The sequence below is a fragment of the Chiloscyllium plagiosum genome, unplaced genomic scaffold (genome assembly GCF_037043375.1).
Source record: "Chiloscyllium plagiosum isolate Xiang-an unplaced genomic scaffold, Cpla_swu_hap1 HiC_scaffold_1, whole genome shotgun sequence".
Lineage (NCBI taxonomy): Eukaryota > Metazoa > Chordata > Chondrichthyes > Orectolobiformes > Hemiscylliidae > Chiloscyllium > Chiloscyllium plagiosum.
Genome location: NW_028270139.1, coordinates 14,586,581 through 14,609,481, shown reverse-complemented (window position 1 = coordinate 14,609,481; position 22,901 = coordinate 14,586,581). Strand labels below are relative to the sequence as shown.

The 22,901-nt window shown below is 45.2% G+C and overlaps 2 protein-coding genes across 4 annotated transcripts in view; one reads left to right on the top strand and one right to left on the bottom strand.

The window, feature by feature from the left end:
* trmt44 (tRNA methyltransferase 44 homolog) overlaps positions 1-9,130 on the bottom strand; it is a 70,199-nt gene extending 61,069 nt beyond the window's left edge. The window contains exon 1 of one of the 2 annotated variants that reach the window (XM_043698693.2): positions 8,655-9,130. In XM_043698693.2, the coding sequence (XP_043554628.2) occupies positions 8,655-9,063 (409 nt within the window). In that variant the 5' untranslated portion in view covers positions 9,064-9,130. The remainder of the gene's footprint in view (positions 1-8,654) is intronic. The other variant, XM_043698686.2, reaches the window with a different exon arrangement.
* A 198-nt stretch (positions 9,131-9,328) lies between these two features.
* Positions 9,329-22,901, top strand: part of acox3 (acyl-CoA oxidase 3, pristanoyl) — a 191,033-nt gene continuing 177,460 nt past the window's right edge. For both annotated transcript variants that reach the window (XM_087977490.1, XM_087977538.1), the window contains exon 1: positions 9,329-9,587. The gene's annotated coding sequence lies outside the window, so the exon portion shown is untranslated. The remainder of the gene's footprint in view (positions 9,588-22,901) is intronic.

Sequence of the window (22,901 nt, the reverse complement as noted above, 5' to 3'; positions counted from 1 at the left end):
GACAAGTCCTTCATCCCAAGAAGGAGCTGAGTGAAATTACACTCAACTGCTTTGAAAACAATGATATCTTTAATGCAAATGAGGTGACCAAAACTGTACACCAAGCGTGGTCTCAAACATATTCTGTCCAGTCGCAGTATAATTTCCTTACTTTTATATTCCATTCCCCTTACAACATCCAATGTTGCATTGCCTTCCAAATCATTTCTTGTACCTGCATACAAATCTTCAGGTACAGGTTGGTCAGATCTTGCTGTATCATCACCTCCTAGAACTTCTCTCCACTTTCCATAATATCTCCATTTTCTATTCTTCCTGCCAAAGACGACAAGTTCATATTTACCCAATTTATACTCCAAAAACCCAATTGTTATGCCTCCTCCATTCAATTATTTCTTCACAGATTCTCTATCTCCTCTTGACAACTTACTATCCTACCTAACTTGGTGTCATTGGCAAATTTGGTAATCATAACATTCTGCTCACTCATCCAAATCATTGGTACAGAGATAAAAGATGAGAAGTGAGCCTCAAGATTTTCAGGAATCAGCAACCCTTCCATCTGAATGTCAAGGCCACATTCATGCTTGCGATCTTCTTTGGAGCCTCAGTAACATCTTGAAGGTTGTATCTGCTCACCAGTCACCCTTATCGACTGCATACACAAAAGACTTCTGATACCGCACACATTGGTGTGTCAATTGGTATAGGTAAAAACAATGACTGCAGATGCTGGAAACCAGATTCTGGATTAGTGGTGCTGGAAATGCACAGCAATTCAGGCAGCATCCGAGGAACGCCAAAATCGACATTTCGGGCAAAAGCCCTTAATCAGGAATACAGGCAGAGTGCCTGAAGGGTGGAGAGATAAATGAGAGGAGGGTGGGAGTGGGAGAAAGTAGCATAGAGTACAATCGGTGAATGGGGGTGGGGATGAAGGTGGAGTGGATAGGTGGAAAAGAAGATAGGCAGGTAGGACAAGTCATGGGGACAGTGCTGAGCTGGAAGTTTGGAACTGGGGTGAGATGGGGGAAGGGGAAATGAGGAAACTGTTGAAGTGTTCCGAGGTGGAGGATGAGGGGTTCTTCCTCCAGGTGTCGGGTGGTGAGGGAGCGGCAGTGAAGGAGGCCCAGGATCTCCATGTCCTCGGCAGAATGGGAGGAAGAGTTGAAACATTGAGCCACTGGGCGGCGTGGTTGATTGGTGCGGGTGTCCCAGAGATGTTCCCTAAGGCACTGTGCTAGGTGGTGTCCTTTCTCCCAAATGTAGAGGAGACGGCGTTGGGAGCAATGGATACAATAAATGATATTGGTGGATGTGCAGGTAAAACTTTGATGGATGTGGAAGACTCCTTTAGGGCCTTGGATGGAGGTGAGAGAGGAGGTGTGGGCGCACGTTTTGCAATTCCTGCGGTGGCAGGGGAAGATGCCAGGACGGGAGGGTGGGTTGTAAGGGGGTGGACCTGACCAGGTAGTCACAGAGGGAACAGTCTTTGCAGAAGGCGGAAAGGGGTGGGGAGGGAAATATATCCCTGATGGTGGGGTCTGTTTGGAGGTGGCAGAAATGTCGGCGGATGATTTGGTTTATAAGAAGGTTGGTAGGATGGAAGGTGAGCACCAGGGGTCCTTGTTACAGTTGGACGGGTGGGATCTGAGGGCGGAAGTGTGGGATGTGGACGAGATGTGTTGGAGGGCATCTTTAACCACGTGGGAAGGGAAATTATGGTCTCTAAAGAAGGAGGCCATCTGGTGTGTTCTGTGATGGAACTGGTCCTCCTGGGAGCAGATATGGCGGAGGAATTCGGAATACGGGATGGCATTTTTGCAGGAGGTAGGGTGGGAAGAGATGTAATCCAGGTAGCTGTGGGAGTCAGTGGGTTTGTAAAAAATGTCGGTGTCAAGTCAGTCGTCATTAATGGAGATGGAGGGGTCCAGGAAGGGGAGGGAGATGTCAGAGATGGTCCAGGTAAATTTAAAGTCAGGTTGGAATGTGTTGGTGAAGTTGATGAATTGCTCAACCTCCTCGCGGGAGCACGAGATGGCGCCAATGCAGTCATCAACGTAGCGGAGGAAGAGGTGGGGAGTGGTGCCGGTGTATTTGCGGAAGATGGACTGTTCTACGTAGCCAACAAAGAGACAGGCATAGCTGGGGCCAAAACGGGTCCCCATGGCTACCCCTTTGGTCTTGAGGAAGTGGGAGGATTCGAAGGAGAAATTATTAAGGGTGAGGACCAGTTTGGCCAAATGAATGAGTGTCGGTGGAAGGGTACTGTTGGGGACGTCGGGAGAGGAAGAAACTGAGGGCTTGGAAGCCCTGGTCATGGCGGATGGAGGTGTAGAGGGATTGGATATCCATGGTGAAGATGAGGTGTTGGGGGCCGGGGAAACGGAAGTCTTGGAGGAGGTAGAGGGCGTGGGTGGTGTCTCAAACCTATGTGAGGAGCTCCTGGACTGGGGGGGATAGGACAGTGTCGAGGTAGGTAAAAATGAGTTCAGTGGGGCAGGAGCATGCTGAGACAATGGTTCAGCCAGGGTGGTCAGGCTTGTGGATCTTGAGAAGGAGGTAGAACCGGGCAGTGTGGGGTTCCCGGACTATAAGGTTGGAAGCCATGGGTGAGAGATCTCCTGAGGTGATGAGGTTCTTATGGTCTGGGAGATGATAGTTTGGTGATGTGGGGTAGGGTCATGGTCGAGGGGAAATGAGGAAACTGTTGAAGTCCACATTGATCCCCTGGGGTTGAAGTGTTCCGAAGAGGAAGAGGTGTCCTCGAGTTGGCGTCTGGCTTCAGCAATGTAAAGGTCAGTGTGCCAGACTACCACTCTGCCCCCTTTATCTGCTGGCTTGTCACAGAATCCCTACAGTGTGGAAACAGGACCCTCGGCCCAACAAGTCCACACCGGCCCTCTGAAGAGTAACCCACCCAGATCCATTCTCCCTACCCTATATTTACCCCTGACAAATGCACCTAACCTATAGATCCCTGAACATTATGGCAATTTAACACAGCCAATTGACCTAACCTGCCTGCACATCATTGGACTGTGGGCGGAAACCCACACAGACACAGGGAAAACGTGCAAACTCCACACAGCCGGAGGCTGAAATGGAACCCGGGTCCGTGACACTGAGGTAGCAGTGTTAACAACTGAGCCACCACTGAAGTGTGCCTTGACATTGAGAAAGATTGAGAACTACTGATATACTTTGTAAAAGGTTGAAGTCCTGGCACTGATCCCTGTGGCACACCATCAATTATAACTTGCCAATATGTAAAAACAAAGTTCTTCCTAAGCAGAAAACCATAAAATGAAGGAGCAGAAGTAGATTATCCAGCATATCAAGTCTGTCTTGCCATTCAATGAGATCATGACTGATATGATAAGCCTCAGCTCCATTTTCCTCTCCTTTCCCCATCACCCTTCCATTCCCTTACAGCTCTCTGCAGTAAAGAATTCATACTCCATAGAGAAAAATAATTTTTCATCTATCGTTACTGATCAACCCCTTACTTAGATTATGCAGTCTGACCCTGGACTCTTCTACAAAAGGGAAACAGGTTCTTTGTATCCACCCTGTCAACTCTAAGAATCTTGTATGCTTCCACTAAGATCTCGATTCAATATTCTAAATCCCACTGACGTACCTCCAAACTATATATCTCGTCATAAGAAAATCCCTCTGCACCTATTAATATCCTCGGATGCAGCCTATCAAGTCCAGGAGACTTACTGGCCTTCAGCCCCATTAGTTTCCCTTGTGATATTGACTTCCTCTCACACATTTGACAGTTGATTCAGTAATTTTGGAATGCTATTAGTGATTTATCATAAGTATTGATATATTTATTCAACTGCCTGACAATTTCCTGGTTTCCTGTACTTCCACAAGCTTATTCTCTAAGGGGCCTATGTTTAATTGGGCCTCTCTCACTTTTTAAGAAACTTTCTGCCTGTGCTGATATTACTGGCAAGTTTGCACTCAGTTAATTTTCTCCCTATTATTTCTTGATAACCTTTTGTTGGTTTTAAACCTTTACCAATCTTTTAGCTTTCCACTAATCTTAGCCACATTGTATATTTTTCCTTTCTCGTAGTTGCTATCATCATCTTCTCTGATTAGCTTCTCCTTTCCTAGAATCCTTCTTTCTCACTAGGGCCTATGCTTGTTGTGCTTTCTTAAACAATAATTTTGCACTAAACTCGATTCCCAGTTCACTTTAGCTAACATTGTCTGCATTTATTTCCAATTACTCTTAATACATTTGTTTCCAACCCACAATTCTTTCCCCCACAATAAAACTGAATGCTAATTTCTACCACGATATGCTAAGTGCTTTCTAGGGGAATTTTTACTCTGACATCATTTGGCAAGTCTGCTTCAATATACATTACCTAACGCAAAATAGCTTTACCCCTCATTAGATTCATTTTTCAGGGATATAGCCCCAAAAATGAATTTTTCTTGGTGGCTACACTGTCAATGTGATATTCCTAATCTATAAGATTAAAGTCAATCAGAATTAATGTACTGCCTTTGTTTGTAACAGCCTTCCAGTACAGCTAAAACACTAGCATCCAATTCCTGATGTGGGCAATTGCTCAAACTGTCCCATATGTAAAAGGCAAGATGAATCCAACTTGGTCATTTACCACCCCAGTCTACTCTCCATCATCAGTAAAGTGATGGAAGGTGGCATCGACAGTGTATCAGGCAGCACCTGCGCAGCAACAACCTGCTCAGTAATGCCCAGATTGGGTTCCACCAGAGCCACTCAGCTCCTGACCTCATTGTTTCAAAAAAACAAACATCGACAAAAGAGCTGAATTCCAGAGCTGAAGAGAGAGTGACAATCCATGACATCAAAGCTGCATTCAACTGAGTAAAACTGGAAGCAACGGGCGATAGGAGACAAACACTCTACCTGGCACAAAGGATGGTCATGATTGTTGGAGATCAGTCATCTCAGCTCCAGGGCATTTCTGCATGAGTTCCTCAGGGCAGTGTCTTAGGCAGAGTTATCTTCAGCTGTTTCATCAATGACCTGCTTTCCATCATTTGGACAGAAGTGGGGATGTTCACTGATGATTGCACAATGTTCAACATTATTCATTACTCCTCAGATACTGAAAACACTCCATTTGAAATGCAACATGACCTGGACAATATCCAGCCTTGGGTTGACAAGTGGCAAGTAACAATTGCATCACACAAATGCCAGACCATGAACACCTCCAATAAGAGATAGACAATCTAATCGCTGTCCCTTGATATTCAATGGTGTTACCATCAGTGAAATCCCCACAATCAACATCCTAGGGGCTACCATTGACCAGAAACTCAACTAGGAATACCGCAGCAAGTACTCCCCTTCAGATTCCCCTCAGCCTGTCCACCATCTACAAGGAACAAGTCAAGAGTGTGATGGAATAATCCCCAGTTGCCTGAATGAGTTCAGTTTTACATCACTGAGTTAACCTGCCACTTTTCCCTCGCTTCCCTCATTCAAATATGTCAATTGCCATTCAACATTCAAGTCCTGGCCTTGGTCACTATTTAAATATGTTGCCGTAATGCCTCAGATCATACATGTTTATCTCAACGCGTGAAAGCTTTTGGCTCAGATAACAATCCAGAAAATACACCCGAGATTCTCCATTTTAATTCAGTACCAAATCACTCAATTTTCATAAGTAGACCCTCTTGCCTACTCATTTCTATGCCATAAGTACCCACGTATGCTACACATCCTACACCTGCACCCCTAAAAGTGCTTTCTTTGGTACAGACATCCTGAACGATGATCATTTTCTGTTTCCACTGGGTGGACGTCCAATGTTAGTATGTGGCAGCAACTTCCACAGTTGGCCATTAATGCTTTAGGAGCGGCTTAATGTGCGCAGAACCTCCAACCATAATGGGACAGATTAGATGGAATGTTGCCCCCAAACCTGGCCTTGGAGAGGCAACACAGTTTGAACAGACTCTCACTCACCGTTAAAGAATTGTGTTTATCCTCTTGTTACCACCAACTTATTTCTCCCTCAATCCAAACAGCTTACTGACCAATAGTGGCTTGGTCAGCTGAGCTATCCTGCAGCCACCTCACCCATCACATCATCAGCAGTCTTTCATAGGCGAGGATGACTCTCTTCTCTCAGGGTGCGTTGGCAGCTGACTGTACAGACCGATGTAGCTTCCGCATGCTTTGTTATACTTGGGGCAGGTGGAGGTTATGGGAAGGGGTGGATGGGTGTTAGTGTGGCAGCATACTCCTTATGCTGTTTTTGCCTGGCTTCCACTTTTTCCTTCGCAAATTGCAAGTTGCTCAACACCTTCCTGGATGCTCCTCTTCCAATTGGGATGGTCTTGAACCAGTAATTCACAGGTGTCTGTGGGAATACAGCACCTTGCAAGTGAGGCTTTGCGGGTATCACTGAAGTGCTTCCTCTGGCTTGCCTCCCATTTCGGAGCCAGCAGTAGAGCATCTGGTTGGGGACTCTCGTGGTAGGAGTTAGCAAGCCAATTAAGAGTGGTGCCTCGATGCTGAAGATGTTATCCTGGTCAAGGATGCTGGTGTTGGTGTCTTTATTCCAAGCAGATTCGCAGGATCATGCACAGCCAACGTTGGTAGTACTGCTCCAGTACCTTGAGGTGTCAGCTGTAGACAGAGACATGAACCTACCCCAAACACTGTCTTCTTTGACTTTACAAAGGCTTTGACACTGTCAATCAGAAAGCACCTTCTCCACTTTTGTCACACCATGACGTTTATCACCATCCCATGTCTGCCACACAACAACATGTAAGATGTAGTGATGATAAATGGCTCCACCACTAACCCATTCATCATTCAGACTGGTATCAAGCAGGGCTGCATCATCACCCCAGCATTGCTGTTGATCTACCTTGCTGCAATTCTTCACCTCCTCGTTGGATTGTTATAAGAACTGAGGCTCCTGCACTCTAGAGCTGCGGCACCTGCCTCGTGTGCAGCCACACTCCCCCAAAATAAACCAGAAGCCACTATCCAAAGTGGTGTGACCACATCTCAGTATGACATGTCCAAGTACCATTCAATTTGTGTTGCAGATGTTTTGTCCCCTGTCTAGTTGACATCCTCAGTGCTTGGGAGCCTCCTGTGAAGCGCTTCGGTGATGTTTCCTCCGGCATTTATAGTGATTTGTATCTGCCGCTTCCGGTTGTCAGTTCCAGCTGTCCGCTGCAGTGGCCGATATATTGGGTCCAGGTCGATGTGCTTATTGATTGAATCTGTGGATGAGTGCCATGCCACTAGGAATTCCCTTCTGTTTGGCTTGTCCTATAATAGTAGTGTTGTCCCTGTCGAACTCATGTTGCTTGTCATGTGTGTGTGTGTGGATACTAAGGATAGCTGGACCTGTCGTGTCATGGCTAGTTGGTGTTCATGGATGCGGATCGTTAGCTGTCTTCCCGTTTGTCCTATGTAGTGTTTTGTGCAGTTCTTGCATGGGATTTTGTACACTACATTGGTTCTGCTCATGCTGGGTATCGGGTCCTTCGTCCTGGTGAGTTGTTGTTCGAGAGTGGCTGTTGGTTTGTGTGCTGAATCCTAGTGGTCGCAGTAGTCTGGCTGTCAGTTCAGAAATGCTTTTGATGTAAGGTAGTGTGGCTCGTCCTTTGGGTTGCGGCATGTCCTCGTTCCATTGTCTTTCCCTTAGGCATCTGTTGATGAAATTGCGGGGATATCCGTTTTTGGGGAATACATTGTACAGGTGTTCTTCTTCCTCTTTTTGCAGTTCTGGTGTGATGAAGTGTGTTGTGGCCCTTTCGAACAGTGTCTTGATGCAACTTCTTTTGTGTGCGTTGGGGTGGTTGCTGTGGTGGCACTCATCCACAGATTCAATCAATAAGCACATCGACCTGGAACTGACAACCGGAGCGGCAGATACAAGTCACTATAAATGCCGGAGGAAACATCACAGAAGCGCTTCACAGGAGGCTCCCACGCACTGAGGATGTCACCTAGACAGGGGACAAAACGTCTGCAACACAAATTCCCAGCTCGGCGAACACAACCACAACAACGAGCACCCGAGCTACAAACCTTCTCCCAAACTTTGAACTGTACCATTCAAGATCGGAGACGGTTACAGAGAGTGGTGAACTCGGCCCGGACAATCACAAAGGCCAACCTCCCACCTATAGAATCCAACTACCAGGCCCGCTGTCGCGGAAAGGCCGCCAGCATTCTCAAAGATCCATCCCACCCTGGCAATGTTTTCCTACAACCTCTACCATCGGGGAGAAGGTACAGAAGCCTGAACACGTGCACCAGCCGGTTTTGAAAGTTTCTACCCTAGTGTTGTTACAATACTCAATGATCACAAACTCTTAACATTCGCCTGTACCTGTGTTTTGGTCTTTGCTGCTGTTTACCTATTATTTACTTACCTATACTACTTAACTACGTGAACTGCCAGTATTGCTCGCAAGACAAAGCTTTTCACTGCGCCTCCGTACGCGTGACGATAAATTCAATTCAACAAGACGAAAAGCTTAGTCAAATTGTTTCTTTTTTCCAGTGATGCTCACATTCCGTACCACCAAACTAATGGTGGGGAAATGTCCGAATGTCTGCCCTATCCCCCCCACACACAAACCCCGAATCATTCTACCTTGGATAACTATTTCTCTGCAGCTCTCCGCCTGGGTTTTGGGAATCACAGTCCGCAGGGTCACCTTCAGTCTCCCGCCGGCTCGCTCCCCCGTCACTGCCAGGAGGATCCCATTCACTTCGCGGCCCGGCTCGTCCCTCCACCCTGGCACCAGCTCCTCCAGGAGGGGCCTGAGCCCCGCGTCGGAGCAGCGCGTCTCCCTCTCGGCCTCGAGGCGGCAGCCGCTGAGCCGCCGGTTCGCCACCTGCGGCCTGCGCGTCCACACGTCGAGCGCGGCCCAGAAACCACACGCCGAGCCGGCGGGCTCCAGCCGCAGCCGCAGCCGCCGCTCCGCCAACGTCACCATCGCCAGCTCCGCCAGCCTTCGGGGGGAGTTGCAGTCACTCAGAGGGACCGGAAGGGTCACCATGGCGACCGGCTATCACTTCCGCCGGCTCGAGCCACGCGGAGCAGGCGTTTGGGTTTGGATTGCGGAATGGCGCGAGACGGACGGTTGGGATTGGATAGGGGGGCGCGAGGCGGACGGTTGGGATTGAATGGGGTGGCGCGAGGCGGACGGTTGGGATTGGATAGTGGGGCGCGAGGGCGACGGTTGTGATTGGATTGGGGCGCGCGAGGCCGGTCGTGTCGAGAGAAGGGGGCGGGGCCAAGGTGGAACTGCCGGAAGTTTACATTTTCGAGGAAAGCGACGAGGGCGATTTTGCCGAGGAAATCTGCTCAAGTGTGCGATTACACAGCGAGCGAGCGAGCGACTGAGGCCGCACGTCCTCGGTCTGTCAGTCAGGGAGGGTCTGAGCAGCGCCCGGTGGCGGTCCAGCCCGGTCTGACTGGTCTCCAGGGTGACAAGGAGTCGAGGGCAACGTCTAGCCGTTGCAGGACTGTCAGGAAAAGAAAAGTTTGAAGCTTCGGTCTGGAAAGAAGGAGACTAAACAGGTGTGTGTTTGTGTGACAGCCAGTGTAAACGAGGAAAGTCTAGTGTTTAAATAGCACGATAACCTCGGGAGAAAGCCAAGTCCTGTATGTTGCTGGAGCGCTGAGAAGTCATAGAGATGTATAGCATGGAAATAGACCCTTCGGTCTAACCCGTCCATGCCGACCAGGTTTTCCAACCCAATCTATGATTTGGAGATGCCGGTGTTGGACTGGGGTGGACAAAGTTAAAAATCACACAACACCAGGTTATAGTCCAACAGGTTTAATTGGAAGCACTAACTTTCGGAGCGACGCTCCTTCATCAGGTGGTTGTGGAGTAAGGAGCAGCACTTCGAAAGCTAGTGCTTCCAAATAAACCTGTTGGACTATAACCTGGTGATGTGATTGTTTAAGAACTTTGTACACCCCAGCCCAACACCGGCATCTCCAAATCATGACTAGCCTGATGGTGACCGTGTTGATGCAAAAATCCATCTGACCCCCTCATGTCCTTCCAGAAAGAGATCAGCTGTCCTTTCTTGGTCTGGTGTATGTGTGACTTCTGACACAGCAATGTGATTTACTCTTAATTGTCCGTTGGGCAATTAGGAATGGGCACTGAATGGGCACTGACCTAGCCAGTGAAGCAAACGTCCCAAGAATGTTTTTCTGAAAATCTCTCCAAATCCTCCTTAAGTATTTTCAATAGTACTTCCACTGTGCTCTCAAGAAAAGAATTCCAAAGACTGGTGACCCTCTGAAAGGAAGATATTCTAATTTCTGTCTTGGGTGAGCTTGGGAGACTCCTAATATTTTAAACTGTCCCCTGATTCTAGACTTCCCCACAAGGGCAAACATGCTCCTAGCATCCACTCCATCAAACCCCCTCAGAGTCTTTGACAGTGTACAGTCCGATAAGATCCCCTGTCACGCTAAACAAAGCCAGTTTGCCTTCTCAAGTAGATTTAAAACGTTTCATAGAATCTTGGTGTTAAGTACCTATTTGAGACAGCTCAGGGAATCTCTGATGGACTTGACCTGTAAGCCTCTCCTTGTTTGTCCCAGAGATCATACTCTGATAGTCTGGAATATAAAACTCTCACAGACAGTTCAGTTTAAATTATTACATTTATTTACCAATGACATCAATGTTGCACTATAACATAGATACCTACAAGCCAGGTATGAGCTAAGGTTCTAAAATTATTAGCAGAGTGGCTCTCTTAGGCTACTCCCCTAATTGCTGCAAACAAGCTGTCTTTTTGCAGAACTTGGTATTAAAATTACAAAAACACCACATGTCCTTAATCAGATAAGCAGCAATAAAATGGCATTTGGCTTGTACATCATAACGAGAGACTAGTCTAAACTATGTCAAAAAGGTCATGAGATAACTTTGCTCAGCTAACATGCCCAATATCGTTGCCCTACAAAATGGCTTTTTCTTTTAAAATCACCTTAGATTCCCAGAATGCAAATTAAATTCATAACATTCCCGAATCTCGAGCTCCAGGGAACAACACAAACATTCAATCCATGACAAGCCAGTGTTCATTCAAATCAGACCACAATGAGTTAATCTTTCCACCAGCTTCCACTCTCTGTCTCTCTCTGACCCTGTATCTCTGTCTCTCTCTTTTTCTCCCTTGAACCCTTCAGTCAGTGAATGTAATTTATCGAAGAATGTTTTCTCTTTCTCACTCACACATTAACATCTTCCAACTTTCTTACTATGTCAGTTTCAGCCTTCGTGCTTTCCTAGCCTGTAAGGGTAATGAGACATTCACATTCCAGACCATTAAAGACGAGGGAGCTGAGCTTCATAAATTCAAATCTGCTCAGTGTGGTATACCTGAAACTGCATCAGGATTGTTCTATTACTTATATATTCCACTCAGCTTATTAAATTACAAGTTCATTTCCTATTGAGTATGAGTTTTGTTAAGAGTCTTTGATACAACCAGAAATTTAGTTATCTGACATCCCACTGTGAAATGTGCGTGCCTCCAGCCTCCAGGGTGAGAAAGAAGTACTGCCACACATTTCACCAGTGAACAAATGCTATCACCTTTATACACCATTCCATTGACACCAAGAACAGATGTCCTTAATTCTGCTGAGCAAATGTGCCCGCCCCCCACCACCGACCCTCTGAAGAGTGTCCCATCTGAACTGATCCTCTTACTCTTTCCCTGTAATCCTACATTTCCTAAGGCTAATGCACCTAACCTACACATCCTGAATGCAATTTAGCATGGCCAATCCACCTAATTTGCACATCTTTGGACTGTGGGAGGAAATCAGACCATTGGGAGAAACCCATGCAGACAGGGAGAGAATGTGCAAACTCCACATAGATGCCCCCCCCCCCCCCCAACTGTTGAATCTAATTCTGGTCCATGGCACTGAGACAGCAATGCTAACCACTCAGCCACTATTTCTTGGCTCTATTTTTGAAGAAGAGTAATTCTCTTCTGTCTTGCCTAATATTTATCCCACAAAAAATAGATTTAGAGGACAAGACAGTGTAGTCATATTGCTTCGGAACTAGTATTCCAAAGACTCCAGCAATGTGCCGGGACCTGGGTTTAAATCATGTGATGGAATTTGAATTTCAAAATGCTTGAATTAAGAGTCTATCAAAAACCATGAAACTATTATCGATTGACACAGAATCGCATCATTTCATGCCCTTTAGTGAAGGAAATCTGCCAACCTTATTTGGTTTGGCCAACATGTGACTCCACACCACGAGTGTAATTGACTCTTTAATGCCTCTTGAAATGCCCCTCACCTTTCCCATCTCCATCCAGGATTCCAAACAGTCCTTCCAGGTGAGACGGCAGCTCACCTGCCTCTCCTCAAACTTAGTTTACTGTATTCGGTGCTCCCAACGTGGTCTTTTCTACATCAGGGAGACCAAACATAAACTCAGCATGTTTCGCTGAGCATCTTGGCCGAGCCCGCAGGGGCCAACCTGACCTCACAGTCATCACCCATTTTAAGTCCCCTTCCCACTCCCTTTCCAACATGGCCATCCTTGGCCTCCTCCATTGATACAGCAAATCAGACTACAAATTGAGGAACAGCACCTCTTTCTGCCTGGAGAACTCAACATTGAATTCTCCAATTTCAAATAACCTCCCTTCGCATCCCTGAACTCCCTTCCTAGCCCCTCCCCCTTCCTTCCATTCTTCTGACTGACCCTTCCTTCCGATTCCCAACCGGATTCATTCCTCTCATCGACCAACCAGTTCATACCCTCTACCTATGTTCACCTATCCGTACCTCACCACCCTGCCCCCCACTTTATCTGTGGCTCCCCTTGCACCAACCTCCAGTCTGAAGAAGGGTTATACCTGAAACGTTGACTTCTCCACCTCCTGATGCTGCTTGGCTTGCTGTGTTTTCTTTCAGCCTCCTACTTGTCTGTCTTGAAATGACCTAGCAAGTTACTTAGTTGTATCAAACCACCAGAAAGTCTTAACAATGAAAGAAACAAAATGGCTCAGCTATCATCTACATAGGCACAGAGATGACTGTGGCAAACTTAGTCCTATTGACCTTACAAAGGTCTCTTTACTAACATTTGGGGGCAGTAAGAAATGTCTCAGAGGCTAATCAAACAACAATCTAAAACACAGTCATATTTGTGGAATCATACTTGGCCGATAATGCTCGAGACACCACCATTATCATCACCATTTCCAGATGTGTTCTGTCTCACTGGCTATAGTAGCAGCACAGTAGTATATAATCAGGAGGGAGTTGCCCAGTAAGTGCTCAACATTGATGTGTGATCCATGTAGTCTCCTGGGATCAAGTCAATCATGAGCAATGATCAAGGAACCCTGCCACCCCTCACCTGATGAATCTATGTTCCTCCATGGCCTGGTCTATTAATCTACGATTCCATTTAAAAAGATGTGCCAGGAGCAGCACCTGGTGCAACTAAAAAAAAGATTAGAAATCATACAATATCAGCTAGCTCACTAACGAAGGAGCATGCTCCGAAAGAATGCACTTCTGAATAAACCTGTTGGACTATAACCTGGTGCTGATGATTTTTAACTTTGTCCACCAAGTCCAACACTGGCACCTCCACATCATAAAAATAAGGTGTCAGCCTGGTACAGCTACAACATAGGACTCAAACAACATAAGCACCAAATGATAGATTGAGTTTAGTGATTCCACAATCAACACAACAGATCTATGTTCTGTAATGCTCCAACATCTAATCCTGAATGGTAGTTGACAGTTAAACAACTCTAAGGAGGAGGAAACTCCACTAATATCCCCATTAATGATGGAGGGCCCATGATATCAGGATAAATATAAGACCAGTATTTTCAACATTCAGCCAGAAGTGCCAAATGGATGATTCATTTCAATCTCTTTCAAAGGTCTTTGAGGAGATGAAGTCCCACCTTGCCGCTGAGAATTCCCTCCATCCTGTGGTGTGGTACTAATCACAGTGCTAAATTGGGTAGACTTTAAACAGATATGACTCAAAACTGGGTGCTTTTGAGGAACTGTGAGCCATTAGACGCAGCAGCAGAATGGTATTCAAATACATTTTGATACACTCTTCATAACGTCAAGAAATAGCTGAAGGCATGGGATACTGCAAAGGCTGTAAGTCCTGATGATATTCCAGCAGTAATGCTGACGACTTAGATTCCAGAACTTAGAATTAGATTTTATTGTCACATTTACTAGAGTACAGAAGTATAGCGCAAAATTTACAAAGTCGCTATGCTCTGGCGGCATCTTGGGTGCAAAAGCCTGAATTTGGGGCAAACAAAATCAGCTATCTCAGATACAAAAAGAAAACACAATCTAAAATACGAAAGACAGAACTCAAAAAGAAAACAAAAGTAGAAGTACAGAAAAAAAGCTAAGAAGAAAGGGTGAAGCATCCAGATCTAAAAGTCTTCTCTCCATACAGTAGTCTTACTCCATAAGGTAAATGGGCCCCCATCCCCAGAGACCCGAGTCTGAGTGCTGACGTTACCACAGGCCCTTGAAACACACTCCTTGGGTTAGTTGCTGCTGCTAAATTCTAGAATGTGTACTGAAAACAATAAATGCTGGAGATGACAGTGGGTCAGATAACATGCATGGAGAGACAGCAAGCTAACATTTCAAAGAAGATGACTCTTCTTCAGAGCGAAAATAAAGAGTGGAGGGGACAGCATTTATGCTGTAGTTTGGGGGTGGTGGGTGTAGGGTGGTGGTGAAGAAAAGATGTTGGTTGCTCAGATTAAGAAAAAAAGGCTGTGGGTGGGGGCCGCTGTAAGACTGGAATAAGGATTGTTCCACATATCCCATAAAGAGGCAGGTGGGTGCCTATAGCCACTCCTTTGACTTGGCAGAAATGAGACGAATTAAAGGAGAAGTTGTTCAGTGAGGGAACAAGTTCGGCCAAGGGGAGGAGAGTGGTGGTGGATGGGGATTGTTCATGTTTCTGGTCGAGGCAGAAGCTGAGAACTATCAGACCATCCTGGTGGAGGAATTGAACATCCATGGTGAACAGGAGGCAGTTCGGGTCTGGGAACTGGAAGTTGTCAATATGGTGGGTGGCATCAGAGAAATCGCAGATGTAGGTGGGCAGGGTCTGGACAAGTGGAAAGAGAATGGAGTCAAGGAAAGAGGAAATAAGCTCATTGGTGCCCACTGGGTGTAGAAGCAGACTACTAGTTTGGATGCAGTGGGGAGGAAGATCTCCAGAGGTACTGGAATGAGGTTGGTGACGTAATGGCTTCCCTGTCTTTTAATTTGTTATAAGACCCTCCCGTTCCCTCCCCCTTCACATTTGCTGTCTGGCAGGAAACACACCATTGTGTTGTGCCATTCTCACATTCTGATCACTTAATCTGAAGTATCAACATCTTTTCTTCACTGGCACTGTACACCCACTATTCCCCATGCACACTAACATAAATGGTGTCTCCTCCACACTTTACTTCAGTTGTGGTGAAGAGTCATCTAAGCTCAAAATGTTAGCTTGCTCTCTCTCCATGGATGCTGCCTGACCTGCTGTCATCTCCAGAATTTGTTGTTTTCAGTACAGATTCCAGCATCTGCTGTAATTTGAATCCGAGAACATGCTGCCCCCAAGTTATTGCTGCCGTTTGCCCTCTTTTTGCCAAAGCCCTGCTGAAGACACTGCAAAATGCAAATAGAAAAAGGCAGAGGAAAAGAAAGAGGATTTCGCTTATTAAAAAAAGTAGATGGAAGCAGGTGAGCCAGGGATCAGCAACTGAAATGTTGTGCTGCTACTCTGCCTCCATTTTGGATGGATGCCTGACCTCTCGCTAAGTTGTTCTAATCCAGCTACAACACTGGAAATTGTCCAGTTATGTCCTATAAATAAAGATCAAAACATCCATCCTGACCAATTACCACCTCATCGGTCTATTCTTGATAATTAGTGAGGTGATGGAAGACGTCATCAACAGTGCTACGAAACAGGACTTGCTTAGTAGACTAATACTCTGTGGGTACCGCTGGAGCCACTCAGCTCCTGATCTCATGACAGATTTCACTCAAATATGTACATATGAACTGTATTCCAGATGTCTTGTAGAGTGATGGCTCTTGACATCAATTATGCATTTGCCCAAGTGTGGTATTTAGAGTCAGAGAGATGTACAGCATGGAAACAGACCCTTTGGTCCAACCCGTCCATGCCGACCAAATATCCCAACCCAATCTAGTCCTACCTGACAGCATCCTGCCCATATCCCTCCAAACCCTTCCTATTCATATACCCATCCAAATGCCTTTTAAATGTTGCAATTGTACCAGCCTCCACCACTTTTTCTGGCAGCTCATTCCATACATGTACCACCCTCTGTGTGAAAATGTTGCCCCTTAGGTCTCTTTTATATCTTTCCCCCTCACCCTAAACCTATGCCCTCTAATTCTGGACTTCCCCCAGGGAAAAGACTTTGTCTATTTTTCCTATACATGCCCCTCATAATTTTGTAAACCTCTATAAGGTCACCCCTCAGTCTCCGACACTCCAGGGAAAACAGCCCCACCCTGTTCAGCCTCTCCCTATAGCTCAGATCCTCCAACCCTGGCAACATCCTTGTAAATCTTTTCTGAACCCTTTCAAGTTTCACAACATCTTTCTGATACGAAGGAGCCCAGAATTGCACGCAGTATTCCAACAGTGGCCTAACCAATGTCCTGTACAGCCGCAACATGACCCCCCAACTCCTGTACTCGATACTCTGACCAATAAAGGAAAGCATACCAAACGCCACCTTCACTATCCTATCTACCTGCGACTCCACTTTCAAGGAGCTATGAACCTGCACTCCAAGGTCTCTTTGTTCAGCAACACTCCCTAGGACCTTACCATTAAGTGTATAAGTCCTGCTAAGCTTTGCTTACCCAAAATGCAGCACCTCACATTTATCTGAATTAAACTCCATCTGCCACTTCTCAGCCCATTGGCTCATCTGATCAAGACCTGTTGTAATCTGAGGTAACCTTCTTCACTGTCCACCACGCCTCCAGTTTTGGTGTCATCTGCAAACTTACTAACTATACCTCTTATGCTCTCATCCAAATCATTTATACAAATGATGAAAAGTAGAGGGCCCAGCAGCGATTCTTGTGGCACTCCACTGGTCACAGGCCTCCAGTGTGAAAAACAACCCTCCACCACCACCCTGTGTCTTCTACCTTTGAGCCAGTTCTGTAACCAAATGGCTAGTTCTCCCTGTATTCCATGAGATCTAACCTTGCTAACCAGTTTCCCATGGGAAACCTTGTCGAATGGCGTACTGAAGTCCAAATAAGAGTCCGAGCAAAATTGAAATTGATAGGAATTAACATTTCTGCTGTTTGGAGTCACATCTGGCACAAAGGAACATGGTTATGGTTGTTGGAGATCAGTCATCTCAATGTTTAGCATAACATTAAGCACCATTCTAACTCCTCAGATACTGAAACTGTGCAGTTTAAAATGCAGCAAAAACTGGACAAGACCCAGACTTCGGCTGACAAGTGGCTTATAACCTGTCCATTACGCAAATGCCAGAGAATGACCATCTCCAATAAGACCTCATCTGATCACACCCCTTAATATTCATTATTACCATTCTGTAGGTTACCATTGAACAGAAACTGAACTGGCCTAGCCAAAAAATACTATAGCTCCAAGCAGGTCAGATGCTATGAATCTTGCAGTAAGTAACTGACCACCTGAATCCATAAAGCCTGTTCACAGTCTACAAGGTACAAGTCAGAGCTTCATTGTCAGAAATCACCCCTTCTGCCTTATATCCAGTGCCTTGATCATATTCCCCACCCTCCACCCATTTTGCAACTGACAGGTTGCCTTCATTGGCTTGTTAGTCAGGTAGCCTGAATGTTCCTTTTCCCACATGGAGCTGAATTAATTGCATTGACAAAAAAATGTATTTACAAAGAACAGTGAGAAAATACTAATCAATCTGAATTTTATCCTATTGCTGAGGGAAGAGGATTAGTCAGGAAACCAACAAAATTTCCCTGTTTATCTTCAAATAATCTTATAGGATCTTGCACATTCACTTTGAAATTTAAGACAGCAGATCAGCTTAGCAAAGGATTATGTATGCCAATATTGCATTCCCTGAATTGCCAGTGATAGCTCAACAGTCTTGTGCTCAAGATCTGAAATATAACTTGAACCATGGCCACCTGATTCACAAACAAGGGGAACTATCATTTTGTTAAATTGATAAAATTAGGTATGCTAAAATTCTGTTCATGGAGTGTTTGCACAATGTTCTCTCCTGACCACTCCTCTGTTGTGCTCTTCTCAGTTCTGTCATCTGATTTCATTACAATTATCTTCAGTTTACTATCCCTGTGTTATATTTATGTCCAAGCTGTAATTAATTAGCATTTATATTTTGTTATACATTTCCTGATTTAGGACAATTCAGTCATTGTTTTTCATTGCCAATGTATATCTGAGATTAAATATTAGCTGTCTCCAAAGTCCCCTTTTATCACAAATTGAAAGAATGTTATTCTTCTGTGCAACAGTATCAACTAAATTGCATTTTCATTAAGTTCTACATTCCTGCAATTTGCCTTTTCTCTTCATTGAGAAATTTTGACCTCCAATATTTTTTCAATTAAAACTGTCCCTCTGAAATGGTGTAATACATTCATAGAGAAGTACAGCATGGGAACAGACCTTTTGGACCAACTCATCGATGCCAGCCAGTATCCTAACTTAATCTAGTTCTATTTGCCAGCACTTGGCCCATATCTCTCTAAAGCCTTCCTATTCATATACCCATCCAGATGCCTTTTAAATGCTGTAATTGTACTAGATACCACCACTTCCTCTGATAGGACATTCCATACATGTACTGCCTTCTGCGTGAAAAAGTTGCCCCTTTGGTCCCTTTTATATCTTTACTCCCTCACCCTAAACCTATGCCCTCTAGTTCTAGACTCCCCCCATCCCAGGGAAAAGACTTTGTCTATTTATCCCATCCATGCCCCTCATGATTTTCTCAACCTCTATAAAGTCACCCCTCAGCCTCCGATGCTCCAGGGAAAACAGCCCCAGCCTATTCAGCCTCTCTCTATAGCTCGAATCCTCCCAACCCTGGCAACATCCTTGTACATCTTTTCTGAACTCTTTCAAGTTTCACAACATCCTTCCTATAGGAAGGAGACCAGAATTACATGCAATATTCCAGAAGTGGTCTAACTAATGCCCTGTACAGCCGCAACGTGACCTCCCAACTCCTATACTCTAACCAATAAAGGAAAGCATACCAAATGCTGCCTTCGCTATCCTGTTTACCTGTGACTCTACCTTCAAAGAACTATGAACCTGCACTCCAAGGTCTCTTTGTTCAGCAACAGTCCCTAGGACCTTACCATTAAGTGTATACGTCCTGCTCTGATTTGCATTTCCAACACCTCACATTTATCTAAATTAAACTCCATCTGCCATTCCTCATCCCATTGGCCCATCTGATCCACATCCCATTGTACTCTGAGGTAACTGTCCTCGCTGTCCACTACACCTCCAACCTGCAAACTTGCTAAATATATCTCTTTATGTTCACATCCAAGTTATTTGCATAAATGATAAAAAGCAGTGGACCCAGCACTGATCCTTGTGGCACTCCACTGGTCACAGGCCTACAATCTGAAAAGCAATCCTCCACCATCACCCTCTGTCTTTTACCTTCGAGCCAGTTCTGTATGCAAATGGGTTGTTCTCCCTGTATTTCATGTGATCCAACATTGCTAGCCAGTCTCCCATGGGGAATCTTGTCGAACGCCTTACTGAAGTTCATATAGATCACATCCACCGCTCTGTCCTCATCAATCCTCTTTGTTACTTCAAAAACTCAATCAAGTTCAAGAGACATGATTTCCCACGCATAAAGCCATGTTGACTATCCCTAATCAGTCCTTGCCTTTCCAAATATGTGTAAACCCTGTCCCTCAGGATTCCCTCCAACAACTTGTCCACTACCGATCTCAGGCTCACTGGTCTATAGCTCCCTAGCTTTGAGAAAGCCAAACATGCTCATTCTTAATCTGAAAAGATTTTGAACAACAACAACATATTCTTTATGTATCCTCCTGTAGGTGTGGTCATAATTATATTCAAAATGTACATAAGCTCATATTTTGATTTTGTCATCACAATGTTTATTCCATATTTCAATACCATACTGATTGTAATAATTAAAAATGTATTACTGTTTTACAAATATAGATTTAAATTTTGAGCTGTACCTTGTTTATTGAAGAACATTTGAACTATTTACCTATTAAGCCAATTCTAAATTATTCCCTGATCATGTTATAGAATTGAAATTATGTGATCACTTCATTCAGTAGTATTTGCATCTTCATTTGCAAAAATCTTGCAATAGAAATATTCTAAATTTTATGACTTGGAGGTGCCAGTGCTGGACTGGCGTGGGCAAAGTTAAAGAAATCCCACAGGTTATAGTCCAACAGGTTTATTTGGAAGCACTAGCTTTCGAGGTGCTGCAAGAGACAGCTCCTCGAAAGCGAGTGCTTCCAAATAAATCTGTTGGACTATAACCTGGTGTTGTGTGATTTTTAACTAAATTTTATGGTTATTCCTCATCTTCCCATTTAACATGAATCCTGTTGATTTACCAGTACACAATCTTTGTTCATTCTTTTAAATACAACATAGCTCATTTTTTGTGTTTTTCTCAAAGTACCTGACATTTATTTCAATAATTAATTGAAAGAATGATTTTGTGAAAGAATGATTTTGTGAAAGAAGTACTTTAGAGCCTTTTGCACAGAGAGTGATAAAAATCTTGGGGAGTTGGAAGAAAAGCATTTCCTTCAAGAGTAGCACAAGTCTGTAATCACTGATAGTATCCCTATTTCTGAGCAAAGGGCCCAGGTTCAAGTCCCACTTGCTTCACAGATGTGTACTAACAGGTTGTTTAGAAAATATTTAAAAATGTAATCCAAAGGGGTATGCTATCCAAGTCATATTACTTTTTGTTCTTTGGTCATTTATACTAAAAGTACAAATGTCCAATCTTACTTATCACTGGTTCTATTGACTTTAAGCAGGGATAACTCAAAAGGTCACAAATTTTAAAGTCAAAATAAATTCAGTGACACGATCAGTCTGGAAATGTAAAGCGTTGCTGATTAGAAATTTATACAATCGCTGGTTGGGCCGAAGGGCTTGTTTCCACACTGAAGGAAATCTCATCTAATCGAAATAAACTAAAGATCTAATTGTATTTAGTGGAAAAGAATGATAAGGGATCTCATAGAAACCTATAAAATTAAATCAGGTCTAGGCAGAATAAACATCATCATAAGCATGTTTCTGATAAGCGGGAAGCCCAGAACCAAGGATCACAGTCAAAGATATGGGGGAGACCATTTAGGACTGAGATTAACAGAAGCTGCTTCACCTGGAGTGTGGTGAGCCTCTGAAATTCTCAGCCATAGAATTAAATTGAGGCCAAAACATTGAATGATTTTAAGAAAGAGCTAGATATAGTTCTTAGGCCTAAATGGATCAAAGGATATAGAAGAAAATGAGAACAGGGTACTGAATTGATGATCAGCCATGATTATGTTGAATGGTGGAGCAGGCTTGAAGGGTCATATGACCTACCCCTTTATTTTCTATGTTTCCATGTTTACATGCTTTTGTAATTGCTTTTTGTGAGCCATGATTGGAGCTTCTCCTAACACCTTCTCAGGCAATATATTCCAGATTATAACGACTTGCTACATAACAAAAGCAATTTTGCTTTCGTCAGTAAGTATTTTGCCAATCATGTTACCAGCAATGGAAACAATCTCTCCCACTTTCTTTTTCTCTCCCTTGCTTTCCCTTTCTCTCTTTTTACCCCTCTCTCTTGCTTTCCCTTTTTCTCTTTCTCTGCATCTCTCATTCTCTCTCTCACTTCCTTTCTATCGCAATCTCCCCTCTTTCTTGCTTTCCCTCTCTCTTTTCCCTCTCTCTGTCTCCTCCTCTCTCTCCTTCTTTCTTCTCTCCCTTTCACTCTCTCGCTTTCCCCCTCTCTTGCTTTCGTTCACTCTCTCGCTTTCGTTCACTCTCTCGCTTTCGTTCACTCTCTCGCTTTCGTTCCCCCTCTCGCTTTCGTTCCCCCTCTCGCTTTCGTTCCCCCTCTCGCTTTCGTTCCCCCTCTCGCTTTCGTTCCCCTCTCGCTTTCGTTCCCCCTCTCGCTTTCGTTCCCCCTCTCGCTTTCGTTCCCCCTCTCGCTTTCGTTCCCCCTTCCTCTCCCCCTCTCTCCCTCTCTTCCTCTCCCCCTCTCTTCCTCTCCCCCTCTCTTCCTCTCCCCCGCTCTTCCTCTCCCCCCGCTCTTCCTCTCCCCACTCTTCCTCTCCCCCGCTCTTCCTCTCCCCCGCTCTTCCTCTCCCCCGCTCTTCCTCTCCCCCGCTCTTCCTCTCCCCCGCTCTTCCTCTCCCCCGCTCTTCCTCTCCCCCGCTCTTCCTCTCCCCCGCTCTTCCTCTCCCCCGCTCTTCCTCTCCCCCGCTCTTCCTCTCCCCCGCTCTTCCTCTCCCCCGCTCTTCCTCTCCCCCGCTCTTCCTCTCCCCCGCTCTTCCTCTCCCCCGCTCTTCCTCTCCCCCTCTCTTCCTCTCCCTCTCTCTTCCTCTCCCCCTCTCTTCCTCTCCCCCTCTCTTCCTCTCCCCCTCTCTTCCTCACCCCTCTCTTCCTCTCCCCCTCTCCCCCTCACTTCCCGCCCTCACTTCCTGCCCTCACTTCCCGCCCTCACTTCCCGCCCTCACTTCCCGCCCTCACTTCCCGCCCTCACT